Raw genomic sequence first — 23,280 nt, forward strand, 5'->3', positions numbered from 1 at the left:
AATCACTAATTTACTTTCCATCTCTATAAATTTACCTACTGTGGACATTTCACAAAAATTACCTTATTCAATATGCAGTCTTTGTGACTGTCTTCTATCACTAAATATAATGTTTTTGAGGTCACCCATGTTGTAGCATCTCTCAGTAATATATCACACTTTATTGCTAAATACTGTTACATTGCAGTATATGTCATTTTAGAAATCCATTCATCATTTGATGGATATTTGCATTACTTTCTCTTTTCGGCATTGGTTAATAATGCTGTTATAAACACTTGTGTACACCTTTTGTGTGAATGTAAATTTTCATTTTTCTTAGAATTTCTCTATGAGTAGAATTTCTGGATCACATGGTAGCTGTGTTTAACAATTTGAGGAACCACCAAACTATTTTCCAAAGTGACTGTACCATTTTACATTCCCAATGTATAAATGTCACAATGTATGAAATTTCCAATTTCTTCACATTATCAGCAACAAATTTTAACAATTGTTATTGTGCGACTTTTTTATTCTAGTCATTCAAGCAGGATGCAATGGCATCTTACTGTGGTTTTAATTTGCATTTCCCTAATGAGTAATCATGTTGAGCATCCTTTCATGTACTTATTCACAATTTGTAAATGTTTTTTGGAGAAATGTCTATTAAAATTCTTTGATCATTTTATAATTGGGTTATTTGTCTTCTTACTATTGAATTGAAATAGTTCGTTACATATTCAATAGTTCGTTACATATTCTAGATGCAAGTCCCTTGTCAGGACTTGGGTTTTTCATTTCACTTTCTTGATGACAAGTTGACAAGACAAAGGTTTCTAATTTTGGTGAACTCCAATGTTTCACTCTTGTTCTCCAATGTTTCATCACTTGTGCTTGGGATGTATAGCTAAGAAATCATTGCCTAACTCAATGTCACAAAGATTTACTCTTATGACTTCTTGTAATAGTTTTATAGTATTTGCTCTTACATTTAGATCTCTGACTCATTTCCAGCATATGTTTATGTATGGTATGAGGTAGAGTCCAAATTCATTCTTTTGCATGTTGATATCAGTTGTCCCAGAACAATTTGTTGAAAAGATTATTCTTTCTTTCATTGAATTACCTTGGCAGCTTTGCTAAATATCAATCGACCATAAACATAAGACTTTTACTTCTGGACTTTCAATTTTATTTTTTCAATTCTATTCTCCAGATGTCTGTCCCTATGCCCATACTACACTGTACTAATTATTGAAGATTTGTAATACATTTTGAAATCTGGTTGTGGAAGTTCTCCCAGCATTATCATTCTGTTTTCAGGATTGATTTGGCCATTCTAGATTTTTGCATTTCCATATGAATTATACAGTCTGATTGTTAATTTCTGGAAAAAAAAAAGCCCAGCTGGAATTTCAATGGGGGTTGCATTAAATCTGTAAATCAATTTGGTGAGTATTGCCATAGTAACAACATATTGAGTCTTCCAACCCATGAACATAGGCTATTTTTTCATTTATTTAAAGCTTTAATTTTTTTTCTACAATGTTTTGTAGATTTTGGTGTACAAGTCTTTCACTTATTTTACCAAGATCATTCCTAAGTATTTTAATTTTTTGGATGGTATTGTAAATAAAATTTTATTTTGTGTACTCTTCATTGTTAGTATATAGAAATGCAATTAATTTTCATATATTGAGCATGTATCCTGCAACCTTGCTAAACTCATTTACTAGCTCTAGTAGTTTTTTAGTGGAGTCCTTTGAATTTTCTACATAAAAGATCATGTTGACAATTTGGGAGGCCAAGGTGGGCATATCACTGGAGGTCAGTAGTTCGAGATCAGCCTGGCCAACATGGTGAAACCCCATCTCTACTAAAAAAAATACAGGGAAATTAGCCAGGCATGGTGGCGCATGCCTGTAATCCCAGCTATTCGGGAGGCACAGGCAGCAGAATCGCTTGAACTCGGGAGGCGGAGGTTGCGGTGAGCTGAGATGGCACCATTGCACTCCAGCCTGGGCAACAAGAGTGAAACTCTGTCACAAAACAAAACAAAACAAACAAACAAAACAAAACAAAACAAAAAAACCTAAAGTATAATGCTGTAGAGATTTTGAAGTTAGATGTTATTGCAGCACAACCTTGCCTATGTATCAATAATGCAAATATTAGGAACAAAATAGAGATGGATTCCATTTCATTGGGAAAATCAGAGAACGCTTTTGGAAAAGTGACCTGGAGTGGATAAGCCTTGAAGAATGGAAGATAAGTCATTCAGTATGAATATGAAGTTCTATACCCTGACTTAGAGTAAACTCTTAAATAAAGAGTGGAAGAGAAGACAGGAAATACAAGTTAGGAACAGAATATTTGTAAAAGCTGTACTGGGGAAATTGAAAATGGAGATAGAGATAGGAGGTCTTGCAAAATCCTAGAGAGGAATAGCAGGTATGACAGCTAAAAAGTAGTTAGTGCTTCCTATCCCCAGATCATTCCAGTGTTCACATTTAAAGCCTCAACAGTTCCTACAACTTACCTATCCAGACTTCTCCAGGCTTTCACTCCAAGCCAGATAATACTGACAAGCTGTTAAGCACAAATCTAATGATGAGCCTTGCTCCTGGCTCCATTTTCACCTTGGAACCCAACATGAAGAACAATATGATTTTTCCACGTTCAAATTTTAAGATTGCCTTCCGGGGTCTGTGATCTTCTTTTCTTCTTTGCCAGAGTCCCAGGGACTCAAAATGCTTCTCCTGCCTTGTTCATGTGGCTCTAGCTTATTTCTTACCTAGATTTTCACATCAATTATACCAACTATGGAGTAGAATCCAATGACCGCAGCTTCTGCTGATAATCTTGCAATCCTTGCACACAACCACACAAAAACAAGACACAAGGCTCCAAAATTCCTCAGAAGAAGTTTCTTTGGATTGACTGGCCTGTTTGATTTTGTTTGTTATTAGACTTTAAGGATATAAACAAGATAACCACACTACATAAAGTTTTAAAAATCTAACATAGTTTTGTTGCGAGCGTCCCCTATTGAATGAGTAACTGTGAATCTAGTTCCTTCTAACAGTAGTAACACTCGCTGGGTACTAGGCACTGTGCTAGGCACTTTGCTAATATGCTTACCATTCACCAGAGCAAAGTAGGCATCCTGGTGTCCATCTCACAGAGGAGGAAAATGAGACTAAGGGAAAGAGATTTACTAGGCTAAGGCCATAATTATTAAGTGTTGGAGCCAGTATAGAAACCACATTTATTGATTTTCTCCAAAACCCCCATCCTGCCATGAGTGAGTAAAGTTCACCAAACCCCTTTTATTCCCCAGTCCTTACAATGTATGTCACAGTGACCTTATACTTCCATGCAGCCCTTTTTTCTAGAGTGTCAACTAATGACTTTTCTATTGTGTATTTATCTTGTCGGTATTACTTGTGTTTAAGAAGCCTCTAAATTGATTGATGGTCATTTTAGTAGTCTTGCCCCACATAAGCACTATCTTTTTGGAATCCCATACTAGACTGGACCTCCTGGGAAATGGTTTTTTGCTGGGAACATAGAAGTGTTCAACTAATCTTTGATGAATAAATGAACAAATAAATAAAATTGAAGAATATATGAATAGACAAGTTTTCTAATAGGTCGTTCCTGCAATTGTCATTTGCACTGTTCCAAGGCAATGTATCCTGTAGCAGAATTTAAAGCATACACTCAGGCATGGAAGTAGAATCCCAGCCTCACTGCTTCCAAAGTCTGTGAGTATGGACACATTATTTAACCACTCTACACCTCAGGTTGTTCATATGTACAGTGAGTAATAATTTACTCTGGCATATGGAAGATCATATGAGATCATGAACGTGACTCAAATTGAACATTCATTGAATATTACTTTACATCTCTTTAAGACAAATGTTGCAACCTGAGTTTTCTTCTAGTTTCCTTGTCTTGAACTAGTTCTCCTTTGCCTGGGTAATTGTATTGGTATCCTACCTAGCATCTACGGATGGAGTATATCCTAAAGGTTGAAACCCAGATTCCGCAAACAAAGTGCCTGCATTAAAGTCCAGGCCCCACCACATTGTAACTGTATGACCTCGGCAAAGTACCTTGATGGCACCTAGCCTCAGCCTCCTCCTCATCTGTATCATAGGGATAATTATAGTAGCTTCCTTCACGGGATGGAAGTTTATAATCAAATGACTTAATGTCTCTAAAGCACACAGAACCATATTTAGCCTCAGAAAGGCACTCAGTGAATGTTTACTTTATTGTTACTACTGCTAGCACTACTACTACTGCCAGTACTACCATCAACACTACTTTAGGCACTTAAGCAAAATACTTCTACAATGTTCTTCTTGGAGGTAGGACTCTACTTGAATCTCTGCCTACTGTTGGTTTCTACCTACTTTGTAGGTGCTTACTACTGGATAGCACAAGTGTCATTTGTCCATCTGTCTCAACTATCTGGGTTGTTTGCTGCAGAAAATTGCAATATGCTGAAGTTTACCTATCTCAACTTCAGGGTCTATTTATCCCTGATCTTTCCCATTTTGAGATTTATAGAGTAGCATCATTCCAATATTAAGTCATCTCTAGATCACTGAATGCGGTGTGTGTGCATGTGTGTGTGTGTGTGTGTGTGTGTGTGAATACATATCACTTCTGCTGTCATTTGCTTCCTGACTCTTTGCTGTGAGCAATGATTTCTCATTTCCAGCAGTGTGTTTGTTCATAGCAGCCCTTCTTCTTCTGATGTGATGTCTGTAATCTGCTGTGGTTCTGCCAACTGGGAAAACCCAGTTTGTTTGAATTGTGTGTACAGTAAGTGTAAAGAGAGTCTGACAGAGAGCCTCTGGGAATCTCCCATGAGTCAAGACAGTGAGAGTCATCATGTGAACATTGTAACATAGAGTCTGGCTGCTTAGAAGATTCCTTTTAGCTCACTTTCTTGCTCTCGGTTGTTGTCCAGAAGAGGTAAGGTTTGCCAGGCATCTGAGTCTTGGAGTGGTCGGGCATTATTATTCTACTTTCATTACTAGGAATACAAAAGGCATTCAACTCATTTTTTGTTCATGGCATTGAAATGTTCTGAGCCATATATTAATAAGACCAGAGGAAGTGTACTATACATTTTCTGGAGAAAGGTGTGTGAGGATTTTGACAATCTAACCTCCAAAACCCCTTCCAGTGTTCATACATCCTGCACAGTCTGAATCTTTGTCCAGGACAGATACTCACTCTCCCAGGTTCTCTGGCCCCAGAAGCCAGAGTGAAGAACTGTGTGGGGCAATAGGCATGGCAATGTCTAGGACTCAGTGGCAATAATGCCAGTGGTGGTACTGGTGGTAACGGGTGCAGTGCAGTGTTCAGGATTTGACAGCAGCAACAGCTAGGCTGCCCTAAATGTCTGTCTCTGTGATGCTTATTTTGACTGTGGATCCAATCTGCTGACCTCTTCCAGTCTCCTCTCATTTTCCAAGCCTGGTTCTCTAGCTCTCAACAGTACCATTACTATCTAATAATTTTCCAGTAAATTGCTTATACGCTTAGGTTAATCAGCACCAGTTCTGTTGTTTTCAGCTAAGAACCTTGTGTAGGACACATGGGTGATTCCTTATTTTCCTATCTAAATCGTATATATAAGAAGTACTTGATTTCAAAGGATGGTTGAGCCATACATTAGATTATGTTCGGTAAATTTTATTGTCATATCTTCATTAACACAATTATTCAGAGGAGACTGTGTATTAGTCTGTCCTTACACTGCTAATGAAGACATACTTGAGATTGGGTAATTTATAAGGAAAAAAAGGTTTAATGGACTCACAGTTCTAGGTAGTTGGGGAGACCTCACAATCACGGTGGAAGGCAAAGGAGGAGCAAAGTCATGTCTTACATGGCAGCAGGCAAAAGGATGTGTGCAGGGGAACTCCCCCTTATAAAATCATCTGATCTCATGAGACTTATTCATTATCATAAGAACAGCACAGGAAAGACCCTCCCCCATGACTCAATTACCTTCTACCACGTCCCTCTCACCACATGTGGGAATTAAGGGAGCTACAATTCAAGATGAGATTTGGGTAGGGGACACAGCCAAACCATATCAGGTGGCAAAATTCTAATTTGACTCACTCCTTCCTACTTAGTTTACTCCCCTGAGCATCTTACAACTGAGCAAGTAGTGTTTAAATCATTTTCCAAAAATCACTTATTTAAATAAAAAGAAAGAATTACAAAATTCTTTCCAGAGAAAGATTCATTTGGAGGAACAAACCCAGTGATGTCCTTGCTAATATGAAGTACATAGTAATTATTTTTTGACAGCAGAGAAAAACAAAAGGTAAACTGTGAGTACAGTTTTACGTTAGTATTTGTGTTGGGGTATGCTAACTTCCTGGAAGAGTGGAAAGAGCCACAGGAAAGCATCAACTCAAAATGAACACAAATATGTTTACTCAATTACTTTGCTGTTCCCTAGTTCCTGAAAAGGATTTCAAAAAAGAATCAGTCTTTCCATGCGGCTCATGAGTATTAACTATCAAAGAAAGTTATGTGGGGGTATGTGTGTGTGCATGCCTGTGCTCACACAAGAGAAAAAGAGAGATGCAAGGGAAAGAGATGTTCTTGTTGCTTAGAAAGAACCAGAGATGAGATCTGGAAAATCAGTAAAATGATGTCCATTTATCCCAAGGACATTTCTTATTCCTGGTTCGAATTTGTCTTGAGACTCAATTCTTTTCTGGCCATGTGTTCTGCATAAACTCCTGTGTTCTGAAAAGAAACTTGTTGGTTTTGGTTATTTGCCACTAAAAAATCTTGACTAACGCAGGAATAGATCAGGATCTATAGATCAAATAGGTTAGCATCTCTTAAAATGTTACATACAATTATATTTTATAATAAAAATATATGATAACATATGCAAATAAAAAGATATTTTAATATACATTTTTATAATAAAAAAGCTACACTATATTTATTTGGAGAGGAATAAAGCCAGTCCCCTAAGTTTTAAGTTTGTTCTAAATCTTTCAAATGATAGCAGAATGATCTTCCCATACTTATCAAGAAGTGACAGGAGTTAGGAATTTAAAACCTGTTTTTGAATCATTTGATTTGTAAAATGTTTCTCAAGGCTTCAACACAATATAATTGGCTGCCTATCCTCTTCTTTGAACTGAATGTAAATGACCTGTCAATTTCTGCATATGGCTTTCTAAATTTAGGCGATAAGATAATTTACATTTACAAGGGGTAGCCCAAGGAGATGCATAGTGCAACTCTATAACTAATTCAGGCTAAAGGATTGTGATGGAGACTATTATTTGGTGAAGAAATAAATCTTATTAAATAATAAACATAAAGCATAACTATAAGAATGGTGAGAAAAGGAAGATGGCAAAGTCATAGTAGTTTTTCAGAAAGTAGAATCCAAATAAATATATTTAGAGAGACTGTTATAGAATCATCATCTATATTGAATTTTTGCAGAAAATATGCAAATTGCAAAAATATGCAAATAAAAACACTTTATCCCATTAAGGTATTTTGAAAAGAAAAGCAGATTCAAAATACATTCAAGCTTCATACTATTCTAGCTAAGTACAAGCACTTAAAAAATAAGAAAACAATGATTGACCTGGACAATATATTTAAGATATTTGGGCCATGTCAATATAGAGTACTGTAAAGGGAAGATTTCCTTCTTATTCATGTGGATTTAGTGTTACATGATGAAAAGACTCCATGTAGCATAAGGGTGAGATAAATCTGGTTCACATTCTAGCTTTGCCAACTTATTAGCTATCTGAATTTGGACAAGTCATTTAAAGTCTCAGCCTCTTGTACTTATATACAAAACTGAGTTGTTAGCAGAATTAAAAGATGTGGAAGTTAGCTTCTGCTCAATAAAAATACGAGTCAATGTAAATAGGCAATGTAGCTAACATTGCCATCCAAGTAGAGTGTTTTATACACTATATTATTTGGTTTGCCTACCCACCAGTATAAATTTTATAGAGAAGTGCAAATGATGTTTAATCAATTTGGCTAAATGGATCTTGTTATACGTTGGCAGCCACGTGGTATATTATAAATGATCTACGGCTTCATGTTCAGAGATCTAGGTTTGACATTGGCTCTGCTACCAGCAACTGAGTGAACCTAAACATGCCACTAAAATCACTTGAGCTTCACATTAAAAATTGGAGAGGAGAGAGAAATAATGTTAATGCAGAACCTATTTCAGAAGGTTAGAATAAAAGCAAATGAGCTAACACGTATGAAAGTGCTTTGTAAAAAGCAACTCTCCAAATAAGTATCAGATGATGAAACAAGCAAGAGGAGGGTTTTGTAAGGTACTGTATTTGAGATTGTCATGAAGGAGAAAAAAAAAACAACCTTGGCAATTACAAAATGAAAATAAAATATTTAATTTAGAAATACAAAATAATCTACAAACTTTTACTTCAAACTTCTTTAACTTTCTTCTACTTTGTGTGGCATGCATAGTGCTCTCATAGCAATGTGTTTAGAAGGTTGTAAGAGGAAGGCTGCTCAAAAAATACATTACGCAGATTTGGAAGGGGGTGGAGGTAAAGTTAGAATTTCTGAGTCATGAAAACATCAGAGCGCTTTCTGAAAGGTGTAACTTTATTTAAAACTGTGCTGCTGTGAATTCTATCGTGCCACAGACACCTCTGAATCAACAATCTCTGTTGGCAAATTGTTATGCTGACAAATTCTCACAAAGACTGAAAATTTCCATTTTGTAAACAAATAAGTGGGTTCCTAACGATCTAGCTTACCACCTAGAACTTTGAAAAGTGGAACCCTGGCTTGAGTGACCCTGAATAATCTATTTCTCACATTAGCAAAGAAGATTCAATTATTTATCACCCAAATCAGAGAGCCACTGTATGAATGTAATATTAAGTCTGATACTCTTCTTCAAGCTAGGGAAGCAAGAACAGCACATCACTGACTTCACTGGGTGGAGTCCCTAAGATAGTAAGAGTGGCATGATGTGCTAATGTGGTCTTCTTCATGACACTAGGGGCTCTATTTCACTTCTATCCATAACAGAACAAATTTATTTCATGGAAGAATGATCCACAGGTTTTCTGACCAGGATATTTGATGTACACACATGGGAATGCACCTGCAGGCAAATACAGGTTGGGTGATGGGCACTCTTTCTGCTGGGTCACAGTCAGTCACAGGGACTCTAGTTTTGTGCCTTTTGATCACTACCTCCAGCACCTACGAGGAATGAACTGGACATGTGACATAGCCACGAAGCTGGGGGAAAAAATCATCAGCCATCACAGTGAAGGGAAGTAGGTGAGGTACATGTGCATACCATAGACTTCGGAGCAAGCAAAGTGCACGTTACAAAAGGCAATGAACGCACATAACAAAAGATATACAGGAACAGTAGTGTCCAAGAAGGGATGTCAGACTTGGAGATAGGAGGTGCTGGGCCCAGACCCTCGATGTAGTGCAATTAAATGAGATGCATATTAAAAGCCGTGTAACAGCAGGTCAAGAATATGGGAAATCCTCATATATCAGTATTATTAGGAAGTAATTTTCTTTCCACTCATTTAATAAAATTACAATTTGGGCATCACCTACATATTAAAGGGGGTTTCATTTCATGATCACAAGGCTCCTTCTAGCTCAGTGAGTAGAATGAAGCTAGTGGTAATTTTACCTTTGGGCACCCTTGTTTTATAAAGAGCTAGCTCCCATTGTTTTATAAGGAGAAGGCATCTCTCTAGCCTACTAATTGGTGGTAGCGTGAGAGGATGGAGAGGGGAATGCTTGTTTTTGATCACAGTCTTGGTCCCAGGCTTATTTTTTCATGTACTTTCACCTTCCCATTTCTAGATGCTTTAAATTCTCCAGCCCATGTCTGGGATGGTACAGATTTACCTGTGGTCTCATGAAGAAAGAGCAGGACCCAAAAGAAACACAGAATCTGGAAGTGTTTGTCATCAGATCAACAACCTAGAAGTTGGAAGAGTCTAGTCCTGTGTGATCATGCAGACAATGATCTTCTTTCCTATCTAGAAAGCAGAAATGACATCCAGCCTTCCACACCTGTGAACACAGGCCTGAGCACCCATTGTCCAGGTTAACAAAGATGTCCTCAAGGGCCAGACCTGAGCAAAATTAGAAAATAGAGGTGGCATGTTGCAACAAGCACTGGAACAGAAGCTGTGATACCTGGATCCTGGCTCTGCCATTAACTCTTTATGTGACCTTGAACAAGTCATTTCACTTGTTTTGAGTCTTGGTTTTGAGTCATTTGACTTGGTTTGAGTCATTTCATTTTTTGAGCCTTGGTTTTCTTGTGTAAAGTGTTTTAAACATAAGAAATGTTATTACATTTTACACATAAAAAAACCAAGCTTCAAAAAAGTTAAATGACTTGTTCAAGGTCACATAACTCGTTAATGGTAGAGCCAGGATCCAGGTATAACGGCTCCTGTCATGGTTCAAAAACTCCCAGTATTTATGGACAAGAAGAAAACGTTTAGAAAATATTTTAATCGGATATAAAAAAAACAAAGTTGTCTTGAAAATTAGGGTCAGCCTTCCACAATTACGCCCTCTCCCTCTCATTTGTCTCTCTCTCTCTCATTCTTTCTTTCTGGTTCCTCAGGTTAAGAAATAAATCTAAATGATTTATAATAAAGTGTTATCACCATAGGTGACACCTCCTTTATTGGTATTTGTGGGCTAAGAAATCAATATCTGGTGTTAGGATGTCAGATGCTTGCAAGCTGAAGAATGTGGAAGATTGTTTTTGCATGTACACGTGTGTGTGTGTGTGTGTGTGTGTGTGTGTGTGTGTGTGTGTGTGTGTGTGTTTTGAGGAAGGTGAGTAATTGGTATCCTTCTTAGGTAGAATACTCCAAAGACAGCAGCCTCTCTAGCTGAGGCAAGGCTGGCTGTGCAAAGAGCCTTTTACAGCGTGGCCCACAGACAATGTGAAATTCTCTCTCCTCTGCAGCCTTGGTCTGCAGTGATACTGGCAGATGCTAAACTTCGGCCTGTCTAGAACAATTAATTAGGTTATAGAGGCTGCCAAAAATCCCAAAGTCATCCAAGAAAATGCAACACTTTGAGATCTGAAGCAAAGGTCAGAAGACACAAACACTAATCCTATTTCTGAGAAGAGAGAAACAAAGAAGTAAGAGAAAAAAGAAAGGCAGGAAGGCAGGTCCCTGACAATCTGGCAAATTCTAATCACTCTTTTATAAACAATATTGAGATCAGGCATAAAGCGATCCTAGCTCTTCTCTCCAGTAATAGATACTGTATATTCATACACGATGATATGCAATAAATACCGCATATTCATGACCTTTCCACAGCTCTCAGTCCATACCTCTTGAGACAATAGAGGATCTTTCAGGGACCCCCTTCCTGCTGAGAACATTTCCACCCGAGAATGACTCTGGAGTGAAGAAACTGAATCAATTAAATAACTGGGTATGTTCAAGCCTTCTTTACGGGTTGCATCAAATTATCACAAAGTAAGAACTGCTGCTGTCTGCCCCCTGGTTCTCAGGAGTGGAGAGGCAGCCTTACAAACCTAGAGACCCAATTCTTCCAAAGAGGTTACCCCAGAACGTGTGTGTTGGGGCTGGGGTGGGGTAAAAAAATGAACAGCAGTGCATAGGACTTCACTGCCACCAGCAGGCCCCAGAGGAAGTACAGGCCCAGAGGAGGCCGGGCTGCTTAGATTAGGACCATCCAGGCAAGAAGAGAACACTTGCGTCTGAACTGCCTCACCCTGTGCCCGCCCACCCCTTCCCCAATCTCAGAGATTTGGAAAAACTGTTCTTCTTCCCTAAAAGACAGGTGTTGCTGCCCAGAAGCCCAGAATAAGTGATTTATTTAATAAACTGCAATTAAGGCTACAAACACTCCCTTCTCCCTGCGCCGTTGGCCCCCAACACAATTACACTTTATTTTGCGAGGTCTTCGTTCCTGTCCTGGCTTATGCAGTATTTCCATGGGTGCAGTGGAGTGGAAGGGAGAGGGCGATTTTACATCTGGGTCCCTCTGCGTCTCATGTCACCTAGGACGTGGACTGGACCCCTGCGCCGTCCACCTTGAGCCCGGAACCCGAGGACGGCCCCGCGTCCTCTGTGGCCGCCCTGGATCAGCTTCAGGTGGAGCTGACCTACGCGTTGCACTGACTTTGAAGAGCGGCTGAAGCGCACACAAGAAGCTGCTGCCCACAGCCAGCTCCGATTTCTCACACCCCGGTCCCAATCCACGGCCACCTGCACTTTGCGTAACGTTGCGCAGGGGGGCGCTCCAGAGAACCCACACCCTCCCGCCCGGCCCAGGTGCGCACCCGGCCGCGCGGGGCTCCAGCAACCTGGCGGCCGACGGGCCCGGGAGCTGCCAGGCGAGCAGAACAGCCGGTGAGTGCGCCTTGACGGGAGCAGAAAGGCCCCTAGGAACCTTGGAGGCCTCGGAGGAACTACCCGCGGAGATCCGCTCCCAGAAAGGTTCCGGGACCACGCGGCGAGGAGCACGTGAACGGCGCAGCTTGGCTATAAAAACCCCGCTCAAGCGCGCGTGGGGAGCAAGCGGAGCGGCAGGACGCTGCCACCTGCGCCAGGAGAGATAGGGATGAAGCGATCGTCCCTCCAGGACGCCAGAGACAATCTGGAGACTTGATGCTTTAAACTCTCCGGGTCTGGCTTGGGGTTGTGTGCGTCGAACTTTGAGGCTGGATTCCCTGCACTTGGGCAGAGACAGACGCCCGAGCGTGTGGATTCCCGAAAATTCTCAGGGCTTGTGTGACCTTTAGGAGAGTTGGAGGGGGCGTAGTAGAAATCTCAGGCTAATTGATTTCTTGTCCTCCACCACGGAGGCAGACAGGAGCCCTCGGCTGTCCACAGAGGAGTCCGGGAGGCTCCTGCGCACCCCCGAGGCCCCCGCGCCCAAGCCCCGGCCGTCCTCTAAGCCGCAAGTTATTTCTGCGCCCGAGAGAGGCGGGCTCGGATAAAGTCGGGACGCCTTCTCGTACATAAAGTTTCATCTGCTCTCCTCGCTCGCACGGTCCCTGCCGCCTGGCGGCCCCCTCCTCCCACGGTGGGCGCGGGCGGGGAGATGGCCGCCGGCGCTTCCCGGCGCAAACGGGCGCTGCGCGCGTAGCCGCCGCCACGCTGACCTCCCGCTCCAGCTGGCTGCTGCTCGGAGCCCTAGCAGCGGGCGAAGGCGGAGGCCCAGAAGGGCAGGAGACCGCCGCGACAGGAGTCCGAGGGTCCGTATGGCTTCTCCTCGCCGGCGGGTGCTGTGCGCCACGGAGCTCGCCAAAGGCGCTTCGGGCTCGGAGCGGCTCTGAGCCGCGCCGCCTGCTGAGATCGACCGCCTGCTGAGCCGTTCCGTGGAGCCGCGGGCAGGAACCCGAGGAGCAGGAGGTGGCGGCGGCGGCAGTGGCTGTTCCTCCCAGAGGGCGATGTGGCCGGCCGGCGCGGGCACCAAGCTGCCCTGTCCCCGAGACTCTGCGCTCCGGCGGGCGGCTTTCTCTGGGAACCTCACGGCCCTGCCCTCTCACCTCGTGCCCGCCGGCCGCAGCGTCCGGGTCTTCATCAGCGCCAACCCTGAAGGTACGTCCCTCGCTCGGGTTTGCCCGTCCGTCCTTCTGTCCGTCAGCGCTGCGGGAGCCGGAGAGTGTGTGTCCGCCCCACAGCCCGGTGCGCCATGCGCTCCCTTCCTCCAGCTAAAGCCGTGGCCGCCCTGAGCGCGTGGGAATTTAATTTGAATCACTTTTTTTCTCCCCTCGCTGGTCGGTTTTGCCTGCACACTTGTATTAGGACACCCATTCTCCACCCCGGGTTATTCCCCTGGGTCAATCCAAGAAACATCCAAGGCATTAGCCGGCCCTTCTGGAAGCTCCATTCTGCCGCCGCCGCCGCCGCCACCACCTCCTTTCCCCCGCCCTTTTTTTTTTTTTTTGTAAAGCGGTTTCTTCTCCGAGATGACCGCAAACACAAACAGTAGCTCTCCTCCCCGAGGCGGGTTCCTGAGTGCGGGGCTACCTCCTTGGCCACTTTTTCCAGCTGAGGCGAGGTGAGTTCCTTGAGACTCTCCTCCTGCAGGTGCGATGGTGCCCTTTGCAGAGGCCAAGCAGACTTTTGTGAACCGGAGGTCGAGGGGGACACCCTCTGTGGGTCCCGGAACAGGCTTCGCGGTGGGGCGCGCAGGATGGGCTCATCTCAGTTGGGTCACAGGGCTTGGTCTCCTGTATCTAAAACTTGGCCTACTCAGTCATGTTCCTCCTGCTTAAGGCACCTGGTAGGCATTCCATGAAAACTTGTTGATTTCTTGTTGCATTCACAACCACAGAGGTTGAGCGCTGGGCGGTCAAATCCTGGCTCATCACTACCTTCCAGTCCTTAGTCCTCAACGTTAGATTTCATTCCCAGTAATTGGGGAGTTGGGGAAGGAAAGATGTATTTGACTGGGGCAGGATAAAACTGCAGGAATTGCTCTTTTCTAGGAAAAAAAATGTTTGGCTATGAGTCCATGGGAGACTGACAGAGGTGAAAGATTTGAGAATTAACGTTTTCTGCACTCTAACAAGCCTTGGGTCGAAAAGAGTCGAGGAGAAAAGTCCACATTCAAACGATCATTTGATATAATTCTCATCTGAAAACCCAAGGTTCTGGTTTCTTGAAAAAGCTTTCGGAGAAGACCAACAAAAGTAACTTTCTAGAAAATTACCGTTTCGGAAAAAATAGCACTAGCAGAAGTCTGAGGTAAAGCTTACATTATGAGAAGGAGTTGGGGAGAGAATCAAAAAGATAACATGCACTAATTAGTATTAGAAAGACGATATACTCTTGGGGGACGGCACGACTGTCCTTTTATCAGTTTACAGTTCACTTTCAAAGAACTTAAGGAGGCTTTTAGGATGATATGTTACACTCAAAAAATCATTCTATCTCAAAGGTGTCGTCTAGGATTTGTACCTATATCTGGATTTAAAGAAAAAAAATGGAGATATTCAGCCTATTTAAGGCAATCTGCGACTTAAGGGTTGAGGGTTACTTCTTTAAAATATTGCTAGAACATTTTTAAGTGAGAGAATTATGTTAGAAAATGTTTAAATGTTAGACATTTTTAGTTCTGAGCTTTTAAAAAAGTCATGTGAAATGTGTTTCAATCTGCTGATGTGAAGCTAGCTAAATCACTCTTTTTCTTTAAACATGCTGCTTCTAAAATACAGTAAAAATTCTGCTAATATGTGTAATTTTTTTCTTGCTGTCTAGATTTGCAATTTCTAAGATAAAAACAATACTGAATTTATACTATCAGCTTAATATTGAGTTAGTACTCAAGGTTAATGTCATTTTTTTAAGCCTGTCCATATGATTCTTCAAATTTCCTAGTTTCTTCAAATAAAAGCTTTAGCACAGATTAACCCTGGGAAAGCAAACAGGAGGGAGGAGCCAGTCATGCCCCTTGGCTACGGTTTGAGCTGGACAGCTTCCACAAGGATCTTAACAAACAAAACAGAAATGTGAAGCTTACCTGGGAAGTTTCAATAGGGGCAGGATCTCAGATTTTATCCAAATTGGAGAGCGGATGGCGTATTAAATAAAAAAGACAGATGGGCATTTTTAATAATCTGAACGTGAAGCCTTAAAATCTTGGTAAATGCTCTGTCAGAGGCAGCACTTGACCGTGGGATCTTTATGGATGCAATTTAGAAAGCAAATGCCTATGTTTTGGTATGATCCAATATTAGATTCTTGGCCAATACTGAAGAGCCTCTCTACTGTCAAATTAAGACAAAGAACATTATCTCATGCTTTCCTTTACAAGCGGAAATCCAATTTATGTTCTAAATAAAAGCTGCTTTGTGTTGAACTCACAGCAATACTCAGAACCCAGCAAGGATTTTGCTTGGAGTATTGTTTTAATAGGTAGTGGTTTACAAGGCTTGCATGGAATTTCCCCATCGGTAATGAAGATAATAGAATGAAATAGATAATAGAATGAATAGAATTTTTTTTTTTTTTTGAGGCAGAGTCTCGCTCTTGTCACCCAGGCTGGAGTGCAGTGGCGCAATCTCGGCTCACTGCAACCTCCGCCTCCCGGCTCCAAGCTATTCTCCTGCCTCAGCCTCCAGAGTAGCTGGGATTACAGGTGCCCACCACTATGCCCGGCTAATTTTTGTACTTTTAGTAGCAACGGGGTTTCGTCATGTTAGCCAGGCTGGTCTCAAACTCCTGACCTCAGGTGATCCACCTGCCTCAGCCTCCCAAAGTGCTGGGATTACAGGTGTGAGCCACCGCACCTAACCGTAGAATTTCTTTAGAATGAAAAAATTACTTTCCCATATATTAGTTCATTCAATATTTTCATTTTGATTTCTATCCTCAAACAACCCTCTGAGGGTAGTGGACCAGGGGTGTTCCATCTGTTCTACGGATGAGATTACTGAGGCTGTATCAAATTATACCACTTGCCAGAATTCATATAGCAGAGCGAAAGAGTAGAGCCTACAGGACCCTGACAACACTTGATATTCTCTTGTCCAGCCTAGGCTCTTGACAGATCTCTGTGAAATATCTCACACCACATGGGCAAGACAATCCAGATAGGGGGGATAAGCGCTGTCCAGCATCTTCTGGCTGTCAGACTTAAAGAGTATGAACAGCTGGCAGGGAACATGGCTATGCTGACCCACTTTGCTCCCACCAAGAGGTAGTCCGAGGCATTCAAGGAAATTTCAACATGTGCTGGACTCTAATTGACACATTCATGTCCAGAAGTGTATCTGCCTCTGACTAGTCCTCACCTCATGGAAGATGCTGGAGAAGGACCCATGTGGGGGAGGTGATAGCATTATCCCAGATTTTCTTAAGTGGATGGGCCTTGGACTTCATCTAGTTCCACCTCCCACCCAACATAGAAATTCCATCTGTGACATCTTCATCAATCCTTGGAAGTTTTCTAGTCATTTAGCTACTGTACTTCTGCCAGAACAGCACTTTTAGCTCCTTGGAAAGATGATTTTAAAACCCACATAAAATCCTTTACTGTGATTAGCCTAAATAGCCCATGCATATGGAGATGAAAGGAACCTGCAAGATTCTCTCCCTGTTATTAGAGTGTAAAGGCCCTCCTCTTCTCTGTCTTGATTCTTTATCAATTTATTGGAAGGTACAGTCTTAACACAGAAGGAAGACCAAAATATCACTTTTATTACTGATGAAAACAGTGCAGTTCCACAATCCATTATCTATGATCATCTGGGCCAGATGTAATTTTGGAATCTCTTTTTTCAGATTTTGAGGAAAAATACTTATATACTCTCTAATATGTGGGTTCTGGGGTGACAACCCATGTCGGATATGAATAGGTGTGTAAGGAAACATGAGTTCATTCTAAGTCAGTATTATACAGAACTTTCTGTGATGCTGGAAATGTCTATCTGATATGGTAACACTAGCCACATAGGGCTATTGAGCATTTGAAATGTGGCTAGTATGACTAAGAATATGAATTTTTAATTTTATACAGTTTTAATGGATTTGAATTTAAATAGACACATGTGGCTATTGTATCAGGTAGCAAAGCTCCAAGTGGAGTGATACAGATTTTAAGTAGCTTCATGTCAGTCAAGGTCAGGTTTGGCCATCAAGGACTCAGGTTACTTCAAGTTTTGCTACCAGATGGATTGGGGAAAACCTTTTATTTTCAAGGCTTTGGAGATTTTTGGAATTTCAGGTAAAAGATACAGACTTTTGTTGGAGAATATGGTTTTAACTCTGGGCAAGGGAGTTTCCCAATATTGAACCCAAGAATTAGACAGGATTTACTCCCAGTCATTGTCAGCAGTGGGCAGAGCACAGACCACTCTCCCTGGCTCGTGGACAGAGTAGATCCCTTTAAACTTTAACACATGGAGGAGTGGAGGAGAATGGCAATTTTACGAGAAAGAAAGCAGAGGCTGGGCTATTGTGGTCAGATTTTCCTTCCAACTGCCGCCATAAGATTAAGATACTTCTCCCCTAAGGAGTAACTGACAGCATCCTACACTAGTGCATTGCCCTCTGCATGCAAAAAGATATCTGAAGTGGAGAAAAATATATTTTAACACTTAATGCATTTTTCTGTCCACTCAGATTTCTGTGCTGGTCATTATTGAGAGTCATGAACTCTTGTCCATAGTGTTGATCAGGTGTTCATACCATTACTACTTGGTTTTCTTTTGTCTGCATGGCTTTGCATCTTCCCAGACCCTTCGTGCCTTTGGGGTCTCCATAGCAAAGTTTGTTCTCCGTTACAGTGGAAGTAACAGCAAGAGACATGCTTTCCCTTTATATGTGTACATGGGTTCATTTGCAACAACTAGTGCTCAATTGTTTGAGCTTGCTTCCCCACACAAAAGGCAGACATATCTGCATTAAGAAATTCACGTGAAACTTATCAGTATTCTTCACCATTATTCTTCTTACTTTTCCTACTATCCTGATTATTTCTGTGGCTCCCTTTTTATTGTCTTTATGAGTAGTGGAAAAAATACAGCAAAAAGCATATATGTGTGTGTATACACACACACACACACACACACACAGCCATTTTGATACAAGAACATCTTTAAAACCTAAGTTGTCAAGGGGAATATACTGAGTTGCTATATTATGATAAATGCACATAGGACATTTAGAGTAAATGAGTTCTGAAATTTTAGTGGTTGTATCTTCTAAGTCCTGAAGCAGACGTTATTCAAGTGGAGAAATTATTAGATACAGATATTTATAGCTAGACTTGGGAGCCAGGTTTCCTGCATTTAAATCCTCAATCCACTATTTAATGCTGTGATTTCTTGAGCAAGTTGCTTAACTTGTTTTCAGTTTCCCAATTTGTAAAAGAAGTCAATGATATCACCTGTCTCACAGAGTTATTGAGTAGATTACATAAGCTAATAGATGTGAGGCACTTAGGACAGTGCTGGGCATGTAGTAAATATTAAATACATGTTTGCTATTTTTATCATTATTATCTTTATTACATTCTACCATGATCCAGACACTGTGCAGGCATGTTTAAGCAAATATAAATATATCCTGCCCTCAAGGAATGCAGTCTATAGAGGCATATAAATTAGAACTCACTACAGTCATGCATTGCTTAATGACAGGGATATGTTCTGGGAAATGTGTCCGTAGTCAATTTTGTCATTGTATGAACATCGTAGTGTACTCACACCAACCCCCGTTTACTATACACGTAGGTCATATGGTAAAGCCTACTGCTCCTAGTCTACAAACCTGTATAGCATGTTATTGTACTGAATACTGAATAGGCAATTGTAACAGAAGGGTAAGTATTTGTGTATCTAGACATACCTAAACATAGTAAAGGTACTATTGGCTGGATGCAGTGGCTCACGCCTATAATCCCAGCACTTTGGGATACCAAGGTGGGTGGGCGGATCACTTGAGGTCAGGAATTCGAGACCAGCCTGGCCAGCATGGTGAAACCCCGTATCTACTAAAAATACCAAAATTAGCTGAGCATGGTGGTGGGCGCCTGTAATCCCAGCTACTTTGGAGGCTGAGGCAGGAGAAATGCTTGAGCCTGGGAGGCAGAGGCAGCAGTGAGCTGAGATCACACCACTGCACTCCAGCCTAGGTGACAGAGACTCCATCTCAATAAATAAACATAATAAAGGTACTGTAAAAATACAGTATTATAATCTTATGGGACCACTGTTATATACGTGGTTTATTCTTAACTGGTATGTCATTATGTGGCACATGACTGTAGTAAAATACAAACTACCCCAGATCTTTCATGGAATTAGGTGCTTCCAAAAATCATTATAGGGGTTGGAGGAGCAAAAGTCAGGGGTACCACTGGGTGTTTAGTTCATATTGTCAAAGCTGCCACCCAGAGGGCAGAAAACTGTAGAAGCCATTGCCAGTATCACAGCTGCCCCTGAGTACTGGGTAGCTGCTCAGCCTCTGCAGAAACACATTTGTTGAAACCTGCATGTTAGCCACTATGACTGCTAGTGAAGGAACTTTGTTCTCCAGATCTTATGCAGGTGCATCCCTTTGGTAGAACCAGAATTGCATTTGGACCCTAGCAACAAGCAAGTCTAGGAACTTCAGGCTTTCAGCCCCTACAGTACTAAGGAGATAGATAATGGAGGGAAGAGATAATGAATAATCAACACCAAGAGATAGTATCTAGCCAGGGGGAAGCAGATGCATTCACTCACTCAAGCAATAAATATTCACGAAGCAACTACTCTATATGGAGTGCTGTTCCGGTGCTTAGCATACAGAAAAGTGAACAAAACAGACTAGGTCTCTGCTCTTAGGGTATTTACATAAATAATACATATGTGACGAGCACTGTGCTAATGATATGAACGGAGCATTAAAGGAGCACCAAGGAGGGTTATGTAAACCAACTCGAGGTGTGGAGGGGGTCAGAATGAGGGGTTAGTTTGGCTTTCCCGATAATGAATAGAGCCAGGGTATGGAAACTATTCTGCATGATAATCAAATATGAGGCAGAGTGATGATGAGATCTCCACAGGGAATAGAAAGAAATAGTCTTTATCATTCAGCAGAAAGCTTTTATCATTTTGAATAGAAGTGGAACTGATGTCTTGAGGTGATATTATTGTTTGCCCTTGAAGGTGGCTCATTTAAAATGACATTTGGAAGAAAGGATGACTTGGACTATAAAGGTAAACTATATACATGACTTTGCAGTTTAAAAAAATCAGCTTATAGATCTTTTAAAATTCTTCTGTAAGCAGTGTATATCAGAGCAATGATACCATTTGCTATTTGAAAAGGTGTGTGAAGATTTCTATTTTATTTCTCTTTCAGTTATCTATTGCTGTGTATCTACTCATCCCAAACCTGAGTGGCTTAAAACAACAATGATTTCTTTCTCACAGTTCTGTGGTTGGTATTTTGGGCAAGGCTTGGCTGGGTGGTTCTTCTGTTCCATGGGGTATTGAATTGAGTCACTCATTCAGCTGCTTTCAGCTAAGCCTAGACTTGGCTGGGCTGGAAGGTCCCAGCAGGCTTCATTTACATGTCTGGCACCCAGTTCTCCTCCATGAGGGTATTCTCTCCGTCTCCAGCTTTTCGCTCATCTTTCAGGAGTCCAGCCCAAGATTCCTTATAGGGGATTGGCTTCCTCAGAGAAAGGAAATGGAAGCTGCCCATCCTCTTAAGGCCTGGGCTTGGAAGTCCCAGAATGTTTATTTTGCTGCATTCTGTCATCAATGCAAGTTGTCAGTCTAGTCTAGATTCAAGGTGGGGAGAATTAGACCCCATTTATTAATGTGAGAAGAGGTATGTGCATACAGGGAAGGGAGGAATTAATAGTAGCTGACTTTAAAAATTACCACAACCCCCCCACCTTATGTTTTGCAGTTTCTTTGACCTCCCTTTGTTATAATTAGATTATGTGAGATAACAAGAGCATAATCCAGTGGCATTGCAAGTATGATAGTAAGTCCTCAACAAGTGTTAATAATTATTGTCATCATTACTATGTGTTATTGAAGACTGAGAATAACTCAGTAAATAGCACCCTTCTTCCCCTCTCAAGTTCTGAACTAACTGAAAATCAGTTTCTGATAAAAAGACTAAAGAGTTTGCAGATAGAAGACCAAATATCACCATTTTGCCTGATAAAGATAATGGAGAATGCCTTCATGCATCCTAATACTAAATAGCAGAATTAGATATTCTTCTAGCCACTCACTGGAGGTGGTGGACCTCCAGAGACCCTCCATCCTGTGGCCTGCTCCAGAAACAAGGAGCCTGGAGGAGAGAATGAAGCCATGCTCCCCGGAACAGGTCAGGTCCCAAGGGATAGAAGTGAGCAGATGGGCAGAGATTGTCTGGTTTCTTCTTCCTTTGCTTTCCAGTTCTGGGAAGGTTAAATGAGGTAAAGAGAGTCCAGGAGGTCCTCGTTACATCACAGCCCATTATCTCATATAAAGAAGACAATGAGGTACAAGCTACTAAAGATAATAGCAGGAATGATATACATGTATCTGTACACATGTTTCAGATATTCAGTATCAGCATACATCCGTAAGGTAAGTTCTTAGCACGGCCTTGGGAAAAGTCACATGTTTCTCTATAAATAAGTTGTTTAAAGCCACTAAGTTTTGAAGTAGATTGATATGCAGCAATAGATAATGGGCAAATTAAAAAAGTAAAAACTCACAAGCACTTTTTAAAATGGCAAATGATGATTCTACAGAGTAACAGGAATTAATTAGGTTTGATAAAGTAAGCCTAAGGTTCTTCCTTTTTTTATCCATCCTTAGCAAACTAACACAGTAACAGAAAACCAAATACCGCATGTTCTAACTTATAAGTGGGAGCTAAATGATAAGAACAAGTGGACACATAGAGGGCAACAACACACACTGGGGCGTTTTGGAGGGTGGAGGCTGGAAGGAGGAAGAGGATCAGGAAAAATAACTAATGGGTAGTATGCTTAATAGCTGGGTAATGAAATAATCTGTACAACCAACCGCCCATGACACATGTTTACCTGTGTAACAAACCTGCACTTGTATCCTGAACTTAAAAGTTTAAAAAAATCAGGCTGGGCATATCAATATTTGTTGAAATACTAAAAGTTCCATTTTGTTGAGAAATCCCTGGCAATATGTATTTCACTGATACAGTAGGAAAATGTCAAAAAGCAACCACCTTTGAGCTCTAAGCATTGATGAATTCCTATCCAAAACAGCTGCAGAAGATCTGTAATACCAGCATTCAGACATTAAAAATAATCTGTTTATAAACATAAAGCAACTATAATAAACCAGGCAGCTTAAAGTTCCACTCAATTTTTTTTAAGTTTTACTCATAATGGTCATGTTATTTAAATAAATGTAAAACTTGTAGCAGTGGCTTAAAAGCATATGTAGGTACTGAGATATGCAATCAGTGTAGAAGGAAATGTGATATTAACTTAAAGACACTCTTGCATCACTTCTTCAAAGCTTTAGCTTCCATTGCAATTTTTGTTGAAACCAAATAGGATTCATTCTGCACATTAAAGTGTGTTGGTTAATGTATAATTAGAAAAAAGAGTTATGTGATAGAAAGCTAATAAAAAAGATGAAAAACTGCAGCTTGGATGCAATTCAAAGAGAATAATACCCCCCTTCTAATGAAATACTTCCTTGAAATCTCATTTTCAATCCAAAATATTTCAAAGACTGTGAAGTGG

At 41.2% G+C, this 23,280-nt stretch overlaps 1 protein-coding gene across 1 annotated transcript in view; it reads left to right on the forward strand.

The window, feature by feature from the left end:
• The first annotated feature begins 12,780 nt into the window (after positions 1 to 12,780).
• Positions 12,781 to 23,280, forward strand: part of NWD2 (NACHT and WD repeat domain containing 2) — a 203,934-nt gene continuing 193,434 nt past the window's right edge. Inside the window, exon 1 of the mRNA XM_004038530.5 lies at positions 12,781 to 13,643. Within this exon, the coding sequence (XP_004038578.4) occupies positions 13,493 to 13,643 (151 nt within the window). The 5' untranslated portion in view covers positions 12,781 to 13,492. The remainder of the gene's footprint in view (positions 13,644 to 23,280) is intronic.

Source organism: Gorilla gorilla, chromosome 3 (genome assembly GCF_029281585.2).
Source record: "Gorilla gorilla gorilla isolate KB3781 chromosome 3, NHGRI_mGorGor1-v2.1_pri, whole genome shotgun sequence".
In the NCBI taxonomy this organism is placed as follows: Eukaryota; Metazoa; Chordata; class Mammalia; order Primates; family Hominidae; genus Gorilla; species Gorilla gorilla.